We start from the raw sequence: 17,658 nt of genomic DNA on the forward strand, positions 1-17,658 counted from the left end.
TCTGCGGTAAGTATAAAAATAATTTATTTCTAAATGTAACGCCTAATCTTTATAAGCAGACATTAAAATCATTAAAATGATCATAAAATAGTTAAATCGTTCCTCAAGAAGGACATATGCATACCAGGGATCTAAATTTGTTAAATATTTCGAAGTGTGATATTTTTTTATATATGGACTGCACCTTGGTTTCATTGATTTATTACATAAGGTCGTCATCTGCGGTAAGTATAAAAATAATTTATTTCTAAATGTAACGCCTAATCTTTATAAGCAGACATTAAAATCATTAAAATGATCATAAAATAGTTAAATCGTTCCTCAAGAAGGACATATGCATACCAGGGATCTTATTGAAGCGTGGCGTTTAGCTAAAACGGCTTCTTGTCTTCTGTGCTCTTCTGTTTTTTCTCGAGCTACGGTTAGACGAGACAAAATAAATATAATAAGTTGTCCGTTTTTTCTCAAATGTTGTTAATATTTCTATCGGGCTACATTAGTAGTAGATTTTATTAATAAATAATTCATGAATGTAAAATAGACGACCATACGAAAGTCATTACAGTATATTATTTATAACTTCAATCAGAGTAACAAATGTTGTGTTTAAACAACTAAAGCTTCTAGAGCTAACATAACGAGTGCCGCAGTACCCGCGACGGCTGGAACGGTCACCAACCACGCGAATATTATGTTTCTGGAACAATAACGAGTTAACTATAAGATTAACATCATACACAATTCTCATTTGTTATCCCTAATAAAAAATCCTTATATAACCTTGAGGGACTGTAAACTGTGATATAATGTACTTTAATAGCACTGAAAATAAAACGGAGGACGGGGATTTATTGTACCTAAAAAGACTCCAGTCGACGGTCTTCTCGGAGAAGTAGCCGACGCATACGACGGAGCCCACTTTGCAATGTGTTGTAGAAATAGGCAGCCCCGCCTTGCTGGCCACCAGCACGGTGAGAGCTGCGCCCAGCTCGATTGTGAACCCACTACAATTGACAAATATTTGTAACGTTTAGGCCCGGTTTCACCGGTTATGGATAAAGTTTATGCTGCACATAAGTTACAAATTACAGACTTTAAAAGCAGGAGGTAGATTAGACAATTAGAACCTGTTTCTCCTCAATTAATAAACTTCAACTTTTAGATTCATATTTGCAAATAGAAAGATCTCCAAAATACAGTAAAATTAGATGTCGAAAAAGAATAACAAATCATAAACTTTTATATGTTAGTATACCGTCATCCGTTAAATCTGGGGGCACGGTAGTGCCCCCGCCAAGACGAGCAAAAAAAAAAAAAAAAACGAAAAGCACTACCTATCTTTTCTCGAAGCGCTTCGTCGTTTTTTTGAACCATCATAACTTGGGTTTGGATTATACCAGATAAACCAAATTATAAGGATATGATGTCAATAGTGAACTAAATAAACATATAAAGTTTCAATTGCATAGCTCTTATACTTTAGATTTTATTGGTATCTAAAAAACCCCGATTTCGTCACTCACTGATGATCATCAAAATTCTTAGAGTACTTCCTGAAGTCTCAGAAAGCTGAAATTTGGTATGTAAGCTAGTATTAGTACACAAACAACAAAAAAATTCTAAAACTTGGAACTTTTACCCCCCAACCCCTTAAACTAGGGGGTGGAAGTTTGTATGAGACTTCCGCAAATTTTGATGCTAGAGGTCTGAAAACTGATATAGGGACTCCTTGTTACTCCTTGTTATAAATAATAATAAAAAAATACATAAAAAATAAAAATCGGTTATTAGTTTGTGTCGAAAATTTACATTTTGTAATTTTGCTATTTAAGTTTTGGCGGAGGTTACCGTTTGCATATCAGTTCAACATAAAATCAAAAACAGCGTGCTTAAGCCGAATATGGTGACGATTGGATAATATTTACGGTATAAAATATGTCGGAGGTAAAACGCAGCTATAATATTGTCATAAGCAACTTACAAAAAGAAGTGAAATCCCACCAAAAACATTTTCATGTAAAATGTTGCCAAGACGAGATCATATGGCTCGCACTGTCAAAAAGTTATCAGATCTCATGTAGAGCCAAGCTTCTAACTCTACACGCCCTAACTCCACACGCCCTAACTCTACAAGCCCTAACTTCACAAACTCTACACCTTAGTCAAAATATGTGGCTTGGCCGTTTCGTTACTACCGGATGCCGATATTGTTGATGACGACTTTCCTGTCTCATTTATATATACATATATATATAATTTCTCTTTTTATTTTTATTTGTATTATATGTATATCAATTATTCTTCTTCTTTTTATTTTTTGTTTAACAGAAAAGTAATAAACAGTGAATAAATTTTTCATCTTACGCCCACGTGACGGTAGCGAAACGGCCAAGCCACATATTTTGACTAAGGTGTAGAGTTTGTGAAGTTAGGGCTTGTAGAGTTAGGGCGTGTGGAGTTAGAAGCTTGGCTCTACATGAGATCTGATAACTTTTTGACAGTGCGAGCCATATGATCTCGTCTTGGCAACATTTTACATGAAAATGTTTTTGGTGGGATATCGTTATCTACAACCGCCCTTAAAACGTGCCCTTGCATTTAGCCTTTAACATCTCACTGCTAGGCATAAGCCTCTTTCTCCAAATAGGTGAATGATTGGAGCTTAATCCACCACCCTGCTACACTGCGTGTATGTTCCCTACTGTGAGTAACGATCGCTATCATATGTATATGATAACAACTAATACCGACAGCTTAACGTGCTCTCCGAGGCACGGTGGGGAGACCCACAAGGACAGACATCCAAACCGGAACGAAATATTTGTACAAATAAAAATATCCATCCTGACCGGGAATCGAACCCGCAAACCGTCGGTGTTTTAGGCGACTACTCGCAACACTATGCCAAACCGGTTGTTGTTGTCATGTCATGGACTAAATTTGGTGATTTTTTTTAAAATCGAAGTGAGTTTTTTTTAGAATCGTTGTCACAATTAAATTTAACTGAGTTCTAACAACCACTTTTCGAGTTAAAACTGCTTATTAATACTTGACTATTTTTTCGTCGAAATACGTTGTATTGCATAACGAACTAGAGGGTCGTATCAACTTGGAGGAAATACTGGAGCTTCAAAGAAATCCTAAAATCAAAACTTCCATTAAAACTGAAAAAGAAAGTTGTAGATTCTTGTCTGTTACCATGTCTGTCATATGGAGCACAGACTTGGGTTTTCCATGAGAGAACTAAACATAAAATTCGTTCATGTAAGCGTGCTATAGAAAGAAGTATGCTAGGAATTAAGCTTAGCGATAGAACCAAGAGCGAATATATTCGTAAGAAAACAAGATTAATAAACGCAGAATGTCACGCACAACAGCTCAAATGGAGATGGGCTGGTCACATCGCCCGTAGTACAGACAAGAGATGGACTAAACGAGTCACTAAATGGAAGGGACCCAGTGGAAAAAGAAACAGAGGAAGACCTAAAGATCGATGGGTTGATGAAATTAAAAACATAGCCGGTGAAGATTGGATGACGAAGGCGGCCAATAGAAAAATATGGAAACAGTTGGAGGAGGCCTATATCCAGAGACGAGCCATGCCCTAAACACACCTTTTTGTCTTTTTTTTTATTATTATTATTTTTTTTTTTTTTACTTGTACCCAATGTAATGTGCATGGAAATAAAAAAGGCTTTATTATATTGCATAACTATTCATTGGGTAACTGATGCTTTTATTTTAGTTTTATATTAATTTGATCGAAATCTAATGACTACTTTTGGTGATCTTTGATAACGCGTATTATTTGACGTTTACGTCTACTGTGTATTACTTGTCGATGTGATTGAAGGTGTTTTTTTTTTCGTTTCTGTACATGTAAGTACATGTACGTATTACATTTATAGCACAAAAATGAAGAAATTTGCAGGAGTCTCAGACTCCTTTCTTAGCGGACATTCACTAATTATAAACTTCCTTTGTGTCAATATTCCTGTATGTCAATATTCAAGTTAGACCTTCTTTAGTGCGGCCCTGTCGCTAAATCCGTGTTTGGTGGACGTTTACTAACTACTAAGTACTCTATGACTTGTAGGTTCATATGAATTGTAGGTTCATATTACCATATATCATAGCATAAAAAAATTAAGGATTTATACAAAATATTTCAATAGCCCTTAGACCTCATCAATACAGTCTTAGTGTTCTTGGAGGACCTCTTTTAACTTTTAACTATCTCTTAAGTGTGTAACACGATTCGAGAGTCCTTAGACCTCCTTAATACGGTCATGTCGCAAAATTAGTTCTTAGTAGACGTTCACAAAATTTAAAAAAAAAATTATTATTATATTCTAACGGAATAAAATTATTTTAAATTTAAAATAAAAATATTGTATCAAAATTAATACAATACAATACAAATACAAATACTCTTTATTGTACACTATCAGAGAAAAATTTTACACCGTAAAAGAAAATATAGACATGTACAAAAGGCGGTCTTATCGCTAAAAGAGCGATCTCTTCCAGACAACCTCTAGCATGAAAAGGACATGACTAAAGAATTAAATAAATTTATTCTAACATTAAGAGCGACAAGCCTAAATCCGTCACTGATGTCTATCACGTAATGATAACAATCAAAATCAAAAATAACTTTATTCAATTAGGCTTTAAAAATCATTGTTACAAGGGAAGCAACCACCGATTCAGAATATACATAGATTCTACAGAGAAGAACAGGTAAGAAACTTCGCAGAAACTCATTTTATAAATAAAAAAAAATGTTATAATATAAATTTGGTAATATCTTTCATAAAATACAGCGTCACTAAATTCGCACATCTTTATCATTAATATAATCCTGAAGCGAATATCACATCGAATATCGATAATTATACACATATAAATAAATATATCTATTACACCAAGACTCAGGCGGAAATCGAAACCACAGCGCACGGTGCAGAAAGCAGGGCACTACAAACTGCGCCAACGGGCATATTAATCAACAAGTCATATAGAGTTAGGTGGCAGTACTCACGTGTCGGGCGTGATGCTGGTGAGGTCCTCGCCTACTGTGCGGATAACGCGGCGGCCCCACAACCACAGACCGAGCGCGATGCCCACTCCTCCAAACACAAGTATGGCGAGCGGCGTTTCAGCGCGAGCGTGTGCACCGCCTTCCGAGTACAGCAACCATAGCGCCACTAGTGGACCGATGGCATTGCTGCAATACGAAATGAAAATAAAATATTTATTTCGTCACACTTAACGATTGTAAAAAAAAACTACATAAAAAAGATGGAAGACTCATGGTAACAAATTAACCAACAATTTCAAAATTGCTACAATTTAACATTAGTACATTACAAACTTAGGAATGTACTCATTGTTTGATATACACGTAATAGCTACATGCAGTAAATATATTTTTGCCTCTTGCCAGCCTATACCTATTAAAATTACCTTGATTGAAAGATTATTTTTGATATAGATACTAGCTGACTCGGCAAACGTTGTCTTGCCGCTAAACGCTATTTAAAAGTAGGGGTTGGTGGTAGAAGGGTGAAAATTTAGGATTGTATGTATTTTTCAACGTCAAATCATAATAAAATAAAAAATAAATAATTTATCTAAAAATTAAAAAAATAGGGGTGGACTACCCTTAACATTTAGGGGGATGAAAAATAGATGTTGTTCGATTCTCAGATCTACCCAATATGCACAAAAAATTTCATGAGAATCGGTCAAGCCGTTTCGGAAGAGTTTAACTACAAACACCGCGACACAAGAATTTTTAACCGACTTCCAAAAAAGGAGGAGGTTCTCAATTCGACTGTATTTTTTTTTTTTTATGTATGTTACATCAGAACTTTTGACTGGGTAGACCGATTTCGACAAATTTTGTTTTAATCGAAAGGTGGTGTGTGCCAATTGGTCCCATTTAAATTTATTTAAGATCTAACAACTACTTTTCGAGTTATATCTAATAATGCGTTTTTACTTGACGCTTTTTTCGTCGACCTACGTTGTATTATACCGCATAACTTTCTACTGGATGTACCGATTTTGATAATTCTTTTTTTGTTAGAAAGGGGATATCCCTAGTTTAGTACCATGATAAGGAAACCAGGATCTGATGATGGGATCCCAGAGAAATCGAGGGAAACTCTCGAAAATCCCCAATAACTTTTTACTGCGTGTACCGATTTTGATAATTTTTAATTTAATCGAAAGCTGATGTTTATCATGTGGTCACATATAAATTTTATCGAGATCTGATAACTACTTTTTGAGTAATCTTTGATAACGCATAGTTGCTTGACTATTTTTTCGTCGATCTACGTTGTATTACTTGTCGATGTAATTGAAGTCGGTTTTTTTTTTCGTTTGCGAGCAAACACAATCTATCTATCTATAATATATATAAACGCGAAAGGTCATTCATCACGAAATCTCCGAAACTATAACACCTACAAACTTGAAATTTGGCAGGTAGGCTCCTTATAGGAAGTAGACATCCGCTAAGAACGGATTTTACGAAACTCGACCCCTATGGGTGTAAAACGGGGGTTGGAAGTTTGTATGAAAGTCCCATGTTTTTGAAGTAAGAGACTTGAAATTTAAAATGTATGCTCTATAGATGATGAGAAGGTGTCCGAATGATATATTAGAAATCAACTCCCTTTTGGGGTTGAATCGGGGGATGGTAGGTTGACTCACTCATCACGAAATCTCCGAAACTAGAAACCACTTTGTATGAAAGTTCTATGTTTTTGAAGTAAGAGACAATCTATCTATAATCTATAATATGTATATATAAAAGCGAAAGGTCACTCATCACGAAATCTCCGAAACTATAAGATCTACAAACTTGAAATTTGGCAGGTAGGTTCCTTATAAGACGTAGGCATCCGCTAATATAGGATTTTACAAAACTCGACCCCTAAGGGGGTAAAACGGGGGTTGAAAGTTTGTACGAAAGTCCTATGTTTTTGAAGTAAGAGACTTGAAATTTAAAATGTATGCTCTATAGATGGTGAGGAGGCGTTCAAATAATGTATCTTTAGAAATCAACTCCCTTTTGGGGTTAAAACGGGGGATGGTAGGTTTACTCACTCATCACGAAATCTCCGGAACTATAACAGCTACAAACTTGAAATTTAGCAGATAGGTTCCTTATAGGGCGTAGACAACCGCTAAGAACTGATTTTACGAAACTCGACCCTTAAGGGGGGATAAAACGGGGATTGGAAGTTTGTATGAAAGTCTTATGTTTTTGAAATAAGAGACTTGAGATTTAAAGTATATGCTCATTATATGCTATTGTGAGGAGGTATCCAAATAATGCATCGTAATCTATATATATAAAAGAGAAAGGTCACTAACTCACTCATCACGAGAACTCAAAAACCGCTGGTAGGTCTAGCCATCCCGGTTGGACAAAGATGAAATTTGGCAGGGAGGTAGATTATAGTTAACAGACGTCCGCTAAGACCGCTAAGGGGGTTTATTTGGGGTTAATAGTTTGTATGAAACATATACAGCCTGAAAAAAAAACCTAATAATGTGGTGTATAGAGAGGTTTTATAAAAATAACTAATAAATTATACTAAATTGTGCCTTTTAAAAAGTTACTCAGTTTGATAAGCATTTCAAGTGACTGAAATAAAAAAATAATTTGCGTTAAACATCTTAATAGTAATGCATATCTTTATAACCACGCGGACGTAGTCGCGGGCAACAGTTAGTGTATTATAAAACAAAGTCCCCAAAAGTGTATGTGATCGATTCCCTAAAAATCTACTGAACGGATTTTCATGCGGTTTCACCATTGGAGAGAGGGCTCCACCATTGGCAAGAGGAAGGTTTACGGAATAGCTAAGCCGTTTTTGATGAGAGCTTCACTGGAAGTTTGCCGGGAAAACTTTGTGACACACTAATTTCAACGCGGGCGAAGCCGCGGGCACAGCTAGTAATATATATAAACGCGAAAGGTCATTCATCACGAAATCTCCGAAACTATAACACCTACAAACTTGAAATTTGTCAGGAAGGCTCCTTATAGAGTGTGAACATCCGCTAAGAACGGATTTTACGAAATTCAACCCCTAAGGGGATAAAACGGGGGTTGGAAGTCTGTATGAAAGTCCCATGATTTTGAAGTAAGAGACTTGAAATTTAAAATGTATGCTCTATAGATGGTGAGAAGGTGTCTAAATAATGTATCTTTAGAAATCAACTCCCTTTTAGGGTTAAAACGGGGGATGGTTGGTTGACTCACTCATCACGAAATCTCCGAAACTATAACACCTACAAACTTGGAATTTGGCAGGTAGGTTCTTTATAGAGCGTAGACATCCGTTAAGAACGGATTTTACGAAACTCGATCCTTAAGGGGATAAAACGGGGGTTGAAAGTTTATATGAAAGTCCTATGTTTTTGAAGTAAAAGACTTGAAATTCAAAATGTGTGCTCTATAGATAGTGAGGAAGTGTCCAAATAACGTATCTTTAGAAATCAACTCCCTTTTGGGGTTAATACGGGGGATGGTAGGTTGACTCACTCATCACGAAATCTCCGAAACTATAATAGCCACAAACTTGAAGTTTGGCAGGTAGGTTTCTTACAGGGTGTAAACATCTGTTAAGACCGGCTTTTACGAAACTTGACCCTTAAGGGGATAAAACGGGGGTTGGAAGTTTATATGAAAGTCTTATGTTTTTGAAGTAAGAGACTTGAAATTTAAAATGTGTGCTCTATAGATAGTGAGGAAGTGTCCAAATAACGTATCTTTAGAAATCAACTCTCTTTTGGGGTTAATACGGGGGATGTTAGGTTGACTCACTCATCACGAAATCTCAGAAACTATAATAGCCACAAACTTGAAGTTTGGCAGGTAGGTTCCTTATAGGGTGTAAACATCTGTTAAGACCGGTTTTTACGAAACTTGACCCTTAAGGGGATAAAACGGGGGTTGGAAATTTATATGAAAGTTCTATGTTTTTGAGTAAGAGACTTGAAATTTAAAATGTATGCTCTATAGATGGTGAGGATGTGTCCAAATAATGTATCGTAATCTATATTTATAAAAGAGAAAGGTCACTAACTCACTCATCACGAGAACTCAAAAACTGCTGGGACCATCCAGTGGTTTTTAATCCATCCAGGATGGACAAAGATGAAATTTGGTAGGTAGGTAGATTATAGCAAGTAGACGTCCGCTAAGAACGGCTTTTGCGATATTCCACCGCTAAGAGGGTTTAATTGGGGATTATAGTTTGTACGAAACATAAACAGCAGCTATAAGTTCGCCTGATAGGTTATTTATACTGCAGCCTGAAAATAAAGCTAAAAATGTGGTGTATAGAGAGGTTTTATAAAAATAACTATTAAATTATTATATATTCTTTATTGCACTTAAAATTTTGTACAGTTATTAATATACAAATTTGGTTAGCAACGGTGGACTTATCTCTAAAAGAGATATTTTCCAGCCAACCTGTGATAGTGAGAACTAATTTTACATAGCAGGCTAAGAAAGTGCAGTAATGTAAATTATACTAAATTGTGCCTTTTAAAAAGTTACTCAGTGTGATAAGCATTTCAAGTGACTGAAATAAAAAAATAGTTTGCGTTAAACATCTTAATAGTAATGCATATTTTCATAACCACGCGAACGTAGTCGCGGGCAACAGTTAGTGTATTATAAAATAAAGTCCCCAAAAGCGTATGTGGTCGATTCCCTCAAAATCTACTGAACGGATTTTCATGCGGTTTCATCAATGGAGGGAGTGATTCAAGAGTAAGGTTTACGGAATGACTAAGACGATTTTGATGAAAGTTTCACTGGAAGTTTGCTGGTAAAACTTTGTGAAACACTGATTACAACGCGGGCGAAGCCGCGGGCACAGCTAGTAATATATATAAACGCGAAAGGTCATTCATCACGAAATCTCCGAAACTATAACACCTACAAACTTGAAATTTGGCAGGTAGGCTCCTTATAGGAAGTAGACATCCGCTAAGAACGGATTTTACGAAACTCAACCCCTAAGAGGGTAAAATGGGGGTTGGAAGTTTGTATGAGAGTCCCATATTTTTGACGTAAGAGACTTGAAATTTAAAATGTATGCTCTATAGATGGTAACAAGGTGTTCAAATAATGTATCTTTAGAAATCAAGTCCCTTTTGGGGTTAAAACGGGGGATGTTACGTTGACTCACTAATCACGAAATCTCCGAAACTATAATGCTTACAAACTTGAAATTTAGCAGGTAGGCTCCTTATAGGGCGTAATCTATTGCTAAGAATGGATTTGACGAAACTCGACCCCTAAGGGGGTAAAACGGGGGTTGGAAGTTTGTATGAAAGTCCCATGTTTTTGAAGTAAGAGACTTGAAATTTAAAATGTATGCTCTATAGATGGTAACAAGGTGCCCAAATAATGTTTGTTAGAAATCAACTCCGTTTTGGGGTTAAAACGGGGGATGTTACGTTGACCCACTCATCACGAAATCTCCGAAACTATAACAGCTACAAATTTTACATTTGGCAGGTAGGTTCCATATAAAGCTTAGTCATATGCTAAGAACTGATTTAACGTAACTCGACCCTTAAAGGGGTAAAACGGGGGTTGGAACTTTGTATGAAAGTCCTATGTTTTTGAAGTAAGAGACTTGAAATTTAAAATGTATGCTCTATAGATGGTTACAAGGTGCCCAAATAATGTTTCTTAGAAATCAACTCCGTTTTGGGATTAAAACGGGGGATGTTACGTTGACCCACTCATCACGAAATCTCCGAAACTATAACAGTTATAAACTTAAAATTTGTCAGGTAGGTTTCTTATAAGGCGTAGACATCCGCTAAGAACTAATTTTACGAAACTCGACCCTTAAAAGGGTAAAACGGGGATTGGAAGTTTACATAAAAGTCCTATGTTTTTGAAGTATGAGACTTGAAATTTAAAATGTATGCTCTATACATGGTGAGAAGGTGTTCAAATAATGCACTGTAATCTATATATATAAAAGAGAAAGATCACTGACTCACTCATCACGAGAACTCAAAAACTGCTGGATGGTCCATTCATCCAAGATGGACAAAGATGAAATTTGGCAGGGAGGTAGATTATAATTAATAGACGTCCGCCAAGAACGGATTTTGCGATATTCCACCGCTAAGGGGGTTTAATTGGGGTTGATAGTTTGTATGAAACTTATACAGCAGGGTCGGTTTAAAGCAAAATAACCGCGTTGCAACCCTATGTGTTTAAGAAACATTTATATTGATCACGTATAAGTAGTACAAAAAAATATATTTTTTACAATATCGAACCTTTACGTTACTAGAATACTTTTTATTTACCCCTGTCTTCACGGCGTCACGGAGGAGCGTGCGTTACGCTATTCTGTGACATATAGTTAACCATCCAAAAAACCATCTTAAAAACTGAATTGCATGCAGTATAGTTAAACATATTTATACTACAATACTACATTATTACTGCATTATTTCATACCACAATTCTGACGAATTCAACGAACCATTTTGTTAAACGCGACGCGCGCTTCACGCGCACGTAGTCGCGGGCAACAGTTAGTGTATTATAAAACAAAGTCCCCAAAAGTGTGTGTGATCGATTCCCTCAAAATCTACGGAACGGATTTTCATGCGGTTTCATCAATGGAGAGAGGGCTTCAAGAGGAAGGCTTATGGAACGGCTAAGCCGATTATGATGAGAGTTTCACTGGAAGTTTGCCGGAAAAACTTTATGTCACACTGATTTTAACGCGGGCGAAGCCGCGGGCACAGCTAGTTATATATATTAGACTAGCTGACTCTGCAAACGTTGTCTTGCCGCTAAACGCTATTTAAAAACAGTGGTTGGTGGTGGAAGGGTGAAAATTTAGGGCTGTATGTAATTTTCAACGCCAAATCATAATAAAATAAAAAATAAATAATTTATCAAAAAATTTAAAAATATATAATTAGGGGTGGACTACCCTTAACATTTAAGGGGATGAAAAATAGATGTTGTTCGATTCTCAGACCTACCCAATATGCACACAAAATTTCATGAGAATTGGTCAAGCCGTTTCGGAGGAGTTTAACTACAAACACCGCGACACAAGAATTTTATATATTAGATTAGATATATTCATAAATTTCGATTTACATACACAACGTTTTAAAGTTTTAACCCTCGTAGCTTTAAATACATAAATATAAAGGGTGGGGGGTGCAATAACTAAGTAGGTACATCAATCTCATGCGGTAGGTATCGTCGTAAAGTTCTCCTCATAGCTGTAAATAACCTTTCTATTACAATCATTGAGGAAGGGCACAGCAGGATATATCTTGCTCAAAATCTGGATCAGCCCGTCTGGGGAAGCACTTCAACCTTATCGAAGATCGCAGCTAAATAATACTGGTCTTAGGAAGTGTTTTTTCTCGTGGTGAGTAAAGTGGCCAGAGCTCCTGGGAGGGGTCGGTGGTAAGATCGGCAACGGGTTGCGATGCTTCTGCTGCTGCTATACGTAGCACTACGAACTACGATAACTCCTTACTATCAAGTGGACCGTAAGCTTGTTTGTCGACCTAATCGGTTGAAAAATCAACGGTCATTCGACTGAAAGTCATACGAAGAAACAAGGTAGCGCTACGTTAAGATACCTGACGTCGTTGCCGCCGTGCGCGAAAGCCCCGAAGGTGGCGGTGAGCACCTGCAGGAAGGAGAAGAGGCGCAGCGCGTCGGGGGGTGGCGGCGGCGGCGGCGCGGGCGGCGCGGGGCTGGTGGCGCGCAGCAGCGGCGCGGCGCTGGAGTTGGGCGTCATGGCCGCCAGCCGCGCGCCCCGGGACGCGCACTCGACGCTCCACGCGCTGCCCGTATCCGGAGCCTGGGATCACATGGGATCAATAGCATTACAAACGAAGAAAATTTTAAATTGATTGTTGTTTCTGCTACCTGTTTTTTGTTTTTTTTTTTTTTTGAGTACTCAGATATTTTGTGACATTCGTTGAGTGTATATATACCTTGTGGCGCAATAAATATGTTCATTTCATTTAAGAGCCATTTCACAATTTTACGCTCTGCAAGTTTAGGTAAATTTGGTCGCATCGCGCGAGTCGTACGAGCCGCGCGATCTTTGTGCTAGTACATATAGTGTGACAACCAAAAGACCATCATGATCATTTTCTAACGTATAATAAAAATTAATAACTATGGTATAAAATGTTTTTTATATAATTAATTTGTTAAAAATTTCAAGTATGTTATATAACAACAGTTAATAAATTTAAAATAAAAATAAAAAATCAATTTTATGAAACAATTTTTTTAAATTGATTTAGTTTTTTCAGTTTACGAATGAATCTAATATTTACGATATGAATAAAATAGCATTTTATGGCATCGACACCGACAAACATATTAATTAACAAATAACAAGACAAACAGATTGAAATGCCTATTTGTATTGATAGTGTGAGAAAAGAAAATTAAATTATACATTTGTTTACAGAAATTATCATTATATTACTTTACAGTCATTTTCGTAATATGTTTATTTTATTTATATTTTATTATGAAAGTATCAAATGCGTTTTATCCGCTATAACAACAGGCGCTTGGCGCGTGTGAGCGAAAGAGACGGCTGCGCAGAATTTGGCGTGGACCTTACCTCTAAGAGCGCTAGCGCTCGACTGATTTACCGGGCTTGATGCGTGGCAATATATACTATCTTTTTATTATTTAATATAAAATGTATTAAAAATAATTACATCTTTTAATTATTTTTTTTTTGTATTCCTTAATGATGTAAGTTTACTTTGATGAAGATAGTTTGTTAAAATTTCTTAGTTTTCTAAGAGAAATATCGCTTTTAAAATTGTACTTATTTGGAAAATATTCGTAACTTTAAATTTTTTTTTTATCGTTTAATAGAGATACAAATGGAATAAAAATCTATGATAGTGGACAACAAAATTATATTCCACATATTATGATATTTTTTTAAAATGGTTTCAACGTAGAGGTTATTGAAAAGTAGGACTTCAAAGTATACATTGCGACCGTTTACCCAGGGAGGAGGCTGATGAAAAGGTTAATAATTTTATACACATAATATAAATCAAAATTCTGATCTGACTATGGACTACAACAAAGGTTGCTCTATTATATTTCAAGAATATAAATTACATTATTGCATCCAACACTGAGATTAACGACGTCAAAATATTACAATTTCGCGGATTGTTACCGATTTTTGTGAAATGGCTCTTAATTCTATTTCATCCATTGGAAGTCAAGCCAGCTTAGTTACGGAAGTAACGAATCTCCAAACAAATTTGTTTCAATTTTTTTATTCGTTTTCGCAAATAACTTCGTCACTTATGTACCGATTTTGCTGATTCTTTTTTTATTAGAAAGGAGATATTCCAAGGTTGGTACTATAATAAGGAAACCTTCCTAAACCTCAGGGGAAAAAAATCACCTTCGAAAATCGTTGTGGCGACTAGTGCTTTTGTTATTTTATTTTATTTTTTTTTTTCGTTTACTTACGTTGTTTACTTGTCAAGGTGTAATTGAAGTCGGTTTTTTTCGTTTGCCAACAAACAGTTATATTCAATTTGTTAGAAAATAATGTTCCAATATGTTCTCTTAAGCCTTAATTGTACACACATCTCTCAATTATATTTAAGACTAGCTGTGCCCACGACTTTGTCTGCGTGGAATAGTGACTTTGGACAGGAGTTTTTGGATATATATTTTGGTTAATCCAAAATAGGATTATAAACACCGTCGTTTGGGTATTTACATGTTCAACGTGTTTCTTTAAATTGACATAACTTTTTTATTTATGCACCGATTGATATGAAACAAACACTAAATGTTATGTGAATCATACCATAATATATTAATGAAAACAACATTTAAATAAAACAAACCATTTCAGAAATTAGCGTGCATAAACATATTACATTTACATTTTTAGTATATTATGTATTGATGAGACTTTAATATACTCGTACAATAATTTTCTAATAATGTTATTGTAATTAACGGTACCTATACAGTACAACAAAAAATACTTACACGGGGCCTTAGCTCGTTGCGACACTTTTTTTCTAACCTTGATTTTAAAAATATGTAGAGCTGTACGATTACTTTATATACCTTAAGTAGTTACAGAACTCTGTGATAAATATAAATAGTTTCATTTCAATATATTTACCTTGTCTAATCTTGGTGGAGGAGTTTCGAACTCTACCATAGCAGGTGCAGCTCTCAAAGCGGACAGACGCCCCAATTCACCGCGTGCTATCGTATCACACGAATCGCCTAGAAAACCGTTTTTTGAATCATAGCTCTCTCCCATCCCAACTAGTTGGGCTGAATCTAAACTCTTGCAACAACTCAACGTCTCATCTATATATTTTAATGTGTTTATTTGAGGATCGGCATCGATCAACTGCAACCGTGACTTATTGGGGGGGCTTAAGCTTCTAGATAATATGCTACAGTCATCCATCGTAGCTAGTAGAGCTCGGTTTCTTGCATTGATTTCTTTAACCCCGGCTGTACATTTGTCTGCATCGCTCAGTGTTACCATTTCGGCGCTCTCGGCGATGGCTTCTAGAAGTTTTCCATCTTCAGAAAGTAAGGATGTTGGACGTTGAGGTGCATTGTTTTTACCGTGTGTTGGAGTATTAGCTGGCGTCGTTTCTGAAACCAGTTAAAACTAATGGTATATAACATACGTATAAATGTCTGCTGTGGTAGTCGACCGATGGCGGGATAACCATCCAACTGCTGGCTTTGATATACACAGCCCGAAGACGGGCAACAGCGTCTTCGGTGCGACAAAGCCAGCTCTGCGGTCACCAACCCGCCTTCCAAGCGTGGTGACTATGGGTAACACACATGAGTTCACGCCATTTTTGGTGCGAACTTGTGGAGGCCTATGTCCAGCAGTGGACTGCGATAGGCTGAAGTGATGATGATGATGATGATGTTGATGTTGATGATAAATGTGTTGTGTCATGTTGTTATTATTTTTTAACCAAGAATCAAACCTAGTAAATTATTTTCATTATAAGCAAGGTAATAATACTTCTAATATATGTATACACACCATTTGATGGACCGAGAGTAAAATTAACAGGAGGCGGGACGAGATTGCGTCGAAAGTAGGGTACAAGAAAGAAGCGAACGCATACTGCTCCCACAGCGCCGAGGGCCAGAGAACACACCAACGCTAGCCATAGCGGGATTTTATCCATAGCCAGCACTGAAATTTATCAATAGAATATGAAGTAAAGTTATGAAATCACAATTAAATGTGGTGGGTATAACTATTAACACTACTTACATTTGGGACCATCGTGAACTACACTGAGTACATTAACAGCTATAGTGGCTCCATAAAAGAATGGTAACGCCTGCAGTCCCGCACTCACTGGCTGCGAAGCGCGAAGTATAAACCTTCGGACCAACCAAAATAACAGTGCTGATACTGCTCCACTAAGTGCTGGAGAAATAAACCATGACAACACTGAAAAAAAGTTTAATAATCATTTAAATATTATATATATTTAAGATAGTGCCTGTTTCCCCGGTTGTGGAAAAATTAATTCTGCACATAAGTTACGATATAGTTATAGACTTATTTGTATACTAACAGGAGGTAAAATAGTCCATTAGGACTTATTTTCTACAATTCAAAAACTAAAACTTTTAGATTAATAATTGCGAATAGATATATTCCATAAATATAGTTGAATTCGAAGGTAAAAAATAATAATATACCTATCGCAAAATTTTATCCGATGATACCGTCATCTGACAAATAGTGTTAACGTGACCGGTGAAAACAGGCCCTTAAACAAGCATATGCAGTTTACAAATTATTAGGTAACTCACCAATGGCCCCGAGGGTTGACCACCGGACACCGATCGGACCTTTAGCCGTCAGTGTGAAACCAACAGTCGCTCCTACAACCGAATGTGTGCCCGAGACTGGGAGACGCAACGCTGTTGCCAGGATTAACCATGTGGCTCCAGAAATCAGAGCCGCAAGGCAACCAGCCGCGAGCAACCTTTCCCCTCCGTCAGCGTACAACGAAACGTCTAATATACCTTTACGCATAGTATCTGACACTTTGTATCCTAATGAAAACAAAATAGACAAAATTTAGAATTTAGTTATTAAATTGTATCAAATGAAGATGATTTATAAACTAAATTTTTCTACTTACCTATAAGAACAGCGCCTGCGATCTCGAAAATAGTTGCAAGTATGCATGCTTGTGTGAGTGTGAGCACTTTAGAGCCGACACTTGTGCCGAAAGAATTTGCTACGTCATTAGCGCCTATACCGAACGCCAAAATAAATGCTACAATAAATCCACATACCACCAACCAAAGTAAATCACTCGAATATGGTTCCATATTTGCGTACTATTTTATAATATTATTCAACATTTACTATTCGGTAAACTGTTATGATTTATTTTTACCGAGTAGCTTCTAGCACCTGAGGAATTTGTCGCTAATTAAAAACTTTCCGTAACAATTCCCTTCTTATTCAATTCGAATAGTTAAATCTATAATCTTCTCATAGAAAAATAGGTTCGTAACGAACAAAATTT

General features: G+C 36.4%; 1 protein-coding gene across 1 annotated transcript; it reads right to left on the minus strand.

Moving 5' to 3' along the window:
- Positions 1-550: 550 nt before the first annotated feature.
- Positions 551-17,458, minus strand: LOC123660544 (sodium-dependent phosphate transporter 1). The gene is made up of 9 exons (XM_045595604.1): positions 17,266-17,458; positions 16,931-17,176; positions 16,380-16,562; positions 16,143-16,298; positions 15,243-15,733; positions 12,682-12,905; positions 5,045-5,230; positions 858-1,004; positions 551-697 (listed from the first exon to the last, which is right to left on the minus strand). Exons 1-9 carry the CDS (start codon positions 17,456-17,458, stop codon positions 607-609), a joined length of 1,917 nt encoding a protein of 638 aa, XP_045451560.1. The 3' UTR covers positions 551-606.
- Positions 17,459-17,658: the final 200 nt, after the last annotated feature.

Source organism: Melitaea cinxia, chromosome 2 (genome assembly GCF_905220565.1).
Source record: "Melitaea cinxia chromosome 2, ilMelCinx1.1, whole genome shotgun sequence".
Taxonomy (NCBI): domain Eukaryota; kingdom Metazoa; phylum Arthropoda; class Insecta; order Lepidoptera; family Nymphalidae; genus Melitaea; species Melitaea cinxia.